This window comes from Phragmites australis, chromosome 8 (assembly GCF_958298935.1).
Source record: "Phragmites australis chromosome 8, lpPhrAust1.1, whole genome shotgun sequence".
Lineage (NCBI taxonomy): Eukaryota > Viridiplantae > Streptophyta > Magnoliopsida > Poales > Poaceae > Phragmites > Phragmites australis.
The window spans coordinates 2,637,189-2,641,574 of NC_084928.1; the positions used below are offsets into that span (position 1 = coordinate 2,637,189).

Here is a 4,386-nt window from a genome sequence, read left to right on the forward strand (position 1 = left end):
ACAGCGGTGGATCAGCCGGGGCATAGGCGGAGTGTCAGGGGCGGATCCGGCTGGGGTGGTGGAGGAATTGGCCGGGGCGAAGGCGAGGGATAGGGTGGCGGCGGCGGCGGCTTGGTTGGAAAGAATTTGTTATTTTTTTAGCAATGGGAGGGAGGAGGCCCACATGCGGGCGGAATTGGCGTGTGTGCGGACCGGGAAGGGGAGGGGAATATGTATGAAGATACCATGCACGTAAGACTTTTTAATAAAAAAATATACGTATCTGTTAAATTAGGATAAAAGTCACCGTGACTTTGGCTTCATCTCAGCCGCGCGTGCGATCTCACGGGGGAAAATCCCTCTTCCCCTCTCGTCTCCTTCGTGACCGCAGTAGCTATGCCGGTAGCACAAGGTGGTGACTAGACGGGGAAGAAGGATTTTCCTCCGTTGGATGCCGCGCACGCCTGAGATGAGATGAAGCCGAAGTCATGGTTTCTGAAGTCAGAGGATCCTCATCTTCGCCCCATTCCGAAGCAAAGCTTCGATCACCCCATCCGGCAATTCCCCGCTTCCTGATCTCCCAATCAAGCCCTGAATCGGCCAAATTTACTCTCGATCCCACCCCAATTCAACCCGCCACAGTCTCTGATCCTGCTCCTGCACTTGCATCCAAAGCCCGGTTCCCGTTGGAAGACCTGTGACCCCTGCGGTCTGGGCGGAAGGCTGAAGGCTCGGCTGCCCTCGGAGCGGTCGCCATGGCCGTGGAGGTGGGCGGCCGGCGCGGGGCTGCGGCGCGGAGGAAGGCGAAGGAGGCGGCGGTGGGCGCCGCCGCGAGGCTGCTCTTCTACCCGACGCTGCTGTACAACGTGGTGCGGAGCAAGGTCCAGGCCGAGTTCCGGTGGTGGGATGAGGTCGATCAGGTGAATTGTCGTTCTTGCACCCCCAAAGCTTCCTGAGTGAGAGATTACCTGTGGGTTTTGACTTGAGATTGCTATGTTCGCTAGTAAACTAGAACAATCGGTGCTTCTCAGGGGATCTGGCTGCAGGCTAGGAGTATTCTAGTGGTGGATTATGTGTTTTGTATCACATTGAAATGAAGCGATTGTTGTCATAGATGTACAGTCTGTTGTGCTTTTGCTGAGCCTAGTGGATTAAGAGGTAGAATTATAAGGATGAGCTTCTGTACTTTTACTGATCATATTGTACTTTAGATGCAGATGTGGTATCATTTTGTTCCAGTGCCAAAACATCTATATAGAATAAGGTGATTTACTGATTTTCATCGCTGTTAGAATTAGGAGCTTCTTCCATGCTTTTTGTTAGGACTAGGGTTAATTTTGGTGGTAACGTATGTACGGAGTCTTGGGACTTTGGGATGTTCGAGATGATTTGCATAAATCTTCCAGTAACTTGCAAAAAATAGCACATCTTGGATGAAATGCAGCATGCTGGGCTTTCCAAATGATGTTGGCTCTATTATTGTTCTCTACAAGGAATGCCATAGTTATGCTATGCATGAATTTAGCTTTGTATTTGGGGTTCAATCTCGGCTAGCCTTGACCTAATGTTTGCATGATTCTGTGGAGTTGTATCGTTTCCCTTCTGTTTGAGTTGATTTTTTCCATTTGATGAGTTATAGCTATCTTCGAGCTGATGATACCGATGTAAATGTTGACCATTGTACCAGTTCATTTTGCTTGGAGCTGTTCCATTCCGCAGGGACGTTCCACGCTTGCTGAAGCTTGGGGTGCATGGTGTGATAACCCTAAATGAACCATTTGAGACTTTAGTGCCGTCATCATTGTATAAGGCATGTGGCTCGCAACTTTTACCTTTTTATGTTCAAAGGTGTATGCCATTTGCAGAGCTTATAGTCCTTTAAAGTTTCATGAAATCTTACATATGCCACCTAGGAACAGAATTGCTACAGCCCAAGTTATGATCAATCGGAAATATGTTATGACATAAATGCTCCTCTGCTGAAATTTACAGTCACATGGGATTGATCACCTTGTTATTCCTACAAGAGATTATATGTTTGCTCCTTCACTTATGGATATTAATCAAGCTGTTGATTTCATTCATAGTAAGTTTGCATCAAATTATGCCCAAAGTGAACCCTTAATTTAGCAGTTGTTTAGTTGATCTTGATCATCCAAGAGTTGGTGATTAAGTTGTTGACTATTCACGACATGAGTACCTTTTGCTCAGTAACTTTTCTTTGATGACATTTATGCCCTTCTTAATTAGGAAATGCATCTTGTGGGAGGATAACATATATTCACTGCAAAGCTGGAAGGGGGAGGAGTACAACAATTGTCTTGTGCTATCTGGTAAACTGATTATTCATCTTTTAGGAAAACTAATATGTCACAAATTGAGATGAGAACTTCAGGTTCATAATGAGAATGAATTATAGCATACTGCTTGTTTGGAATCAATTTCATTGTGTTTCAGTGTAATCCTTGCGATTAGTATGGTTCTTGATTTTCACCAGGTAAAGTACAAGAATATGACACCTGCAGCAGCTTTCGAGTATGTGCGATCGAAAAGGGCTCGAGTGCTGTTGACCCCTTCTCAATGGAAGGTACTGAACACACAGTGACTCATCTCTTCCATCTCAAAACATGCCAACTTTTCAAACTTGACAATATTTTCTGATGTTACTTTCTGCTGTGCTTTTTAATTTGGGAAGTTGCATGATTGGTCCCCTTTAAATAATTTATGTATAATGATGTACATTGCATTTACCAGTGATAAGTGTAGCTGACCAATTGATCCTAATAATGTAACTAACTAGGAAAGCATGTGTTAATGCATTTTAGCACAATTTTCTGTCATACTTAGGAAATAAACCAGCCCGCATCTAGTGCAAAGGGAATGTTGTTGTTGTTACTACTGCTCGACTGAGCACCTATGTTTGATCCGAAGATGATGTAAACATAGCAATTGTATTTGCAGAGCAATACTGCAATCTGTTAGCTGTTTGGATTGTGACATTTAGCTACTTTTTGCTGGTGAGTGGTAATGCACCGAATTTATGTAGTGGGGACCAAATTTACTCTCTATGGACCCAAATATAGCCCATTAATTAGAGCAAGACTGCAAGAGTAATGCTGAATTATCACTGAAGGATTCTGAATGTTTCTAGAAGGTCCTGAAAGACTTGTAGTTCATTTTGCCTCAATGTTACACTTGGAAGAAGAGTAGAAGACAGTTAAAATTGTTGCTCATCGAAAATTCTTATGTATTCTAGTTTGCTTTAATTGTCACAGGTGGTTCAAGAATTCAGCAAGAAGAATGCGGAGCTTCCTGCTGTCACAAGCGATTCCGCAACAGCATCTCCAGCAAGGAATGCCGTACCATTAACAGAAGCAAATTTGGTTGGCAATGATGCAACGGAGGTTATTACAGAGGACGCCAGCTTGTCTTGCCACAAGACTACCCCATCAAGGCCAATGATTAAGATGCTGTCATGTTTGTTTCCTTCTCATTAAGGGATCTGATGAGTCCTCGCTTACTGGACGCCGAGTGTTCGAGGTCCGTGCATATTAGCCCAATACCAGTTTGTCTCTGAAGTGATGTGCCGATCTGTAAGGAAGGCAGTCGTGTTGGCATAATGTATTCGAAATGCAAATAATTGCCGATATTCATCCAATTTGCCTCTATACATACCTTTATCGTGTCTAGTTCATTGTTTGATCCTTTGCCGAGGATACGTCTGGTGGGGCTAATTATACGGACCTGGCCGCCTCGTGTAATTTTGAACAAAATCAGGGCATGACCCCCTGCGTTTTTAGAAAGTAGCACGGTTCAAAGCCAGTTGCAGGACAGCCAAAATTAAATTGAACAATCAGCCGTGTTTTCCTTTTCCTTTTTTGCAAATGCATAGTCGAAATTGCGTTTCTGATTACTAGTTTTAACTATATGGTGGAGCCAGAATATCTGATCATATCTATTGACGTTCTTCTAAACGGTCTCCAAATTTGAATTCAGTGCACGGCAAGACAAGAACTAAATTTGAGCAATTACTCAACAGTACCTCAGTTTCGCCAAGCTTCAGTTACTCATCTTCCAGTCGCCATCCAAGTTCAGATAACCTGATCGGATCCTCAAAGATTAAAAAAATGCAACATACTGAATAGATCTGGATTAGTCGTCTGGTATCATTGACAGAAAGGTCTCCACAATAAAAAAAGGTGATGCTTTTTGTTTCGGTGGCTACATCTTTCCGATGCCATGTTGTCACGTCGAATTATTCAGTTTCCATCTAAAAAAAGAGAACTATTTAATTTCGGTCCTCTAAGTTGTTATTGTAAGCTTAGCCTACTCCAGTGGACTTCTTAGCAATTTTATGTTACAATCTTATATATGTTCTTTTTTACACGAATTATAAACATGCGCAAT

At 43.2% G+C, this 4,386-nt stretch overlaps 1 protein-coding gene across 1 annotated transcript; it reads left to right on the forward strand.

The window, feature by feature from the left end:
• The first annotated feature begins 353 nt into the window (after window positions 1-353).
• Window positions 354-3,668, forward strand: LOC133926254 (phosphatidylglycerophosphate phosphatase PTPMT2-like). Its single transcript, XM_062372084.1, has 6 exons — window positions 354-899; window positions 1,667-1,789; window positions 1,972-2,065; window positions 2,230-2,312; window positions 2,477-2,566; window positions 3,255-3,668. The coding sequence occupies exons 1-6, from the start codon at window positions 735-737 to the stop codon at window positions 3,474-3,476; spliced, it is 777 nt and encodes a 258-aa protein (XP_062228068.1). The 5' UTR covers window positions 354-734; the 3' UTR covers window positions 3,477-3,668.
• The last annotated feature ends 718 nt before the right edge of the window (window positions 3,669-4,386 follow it).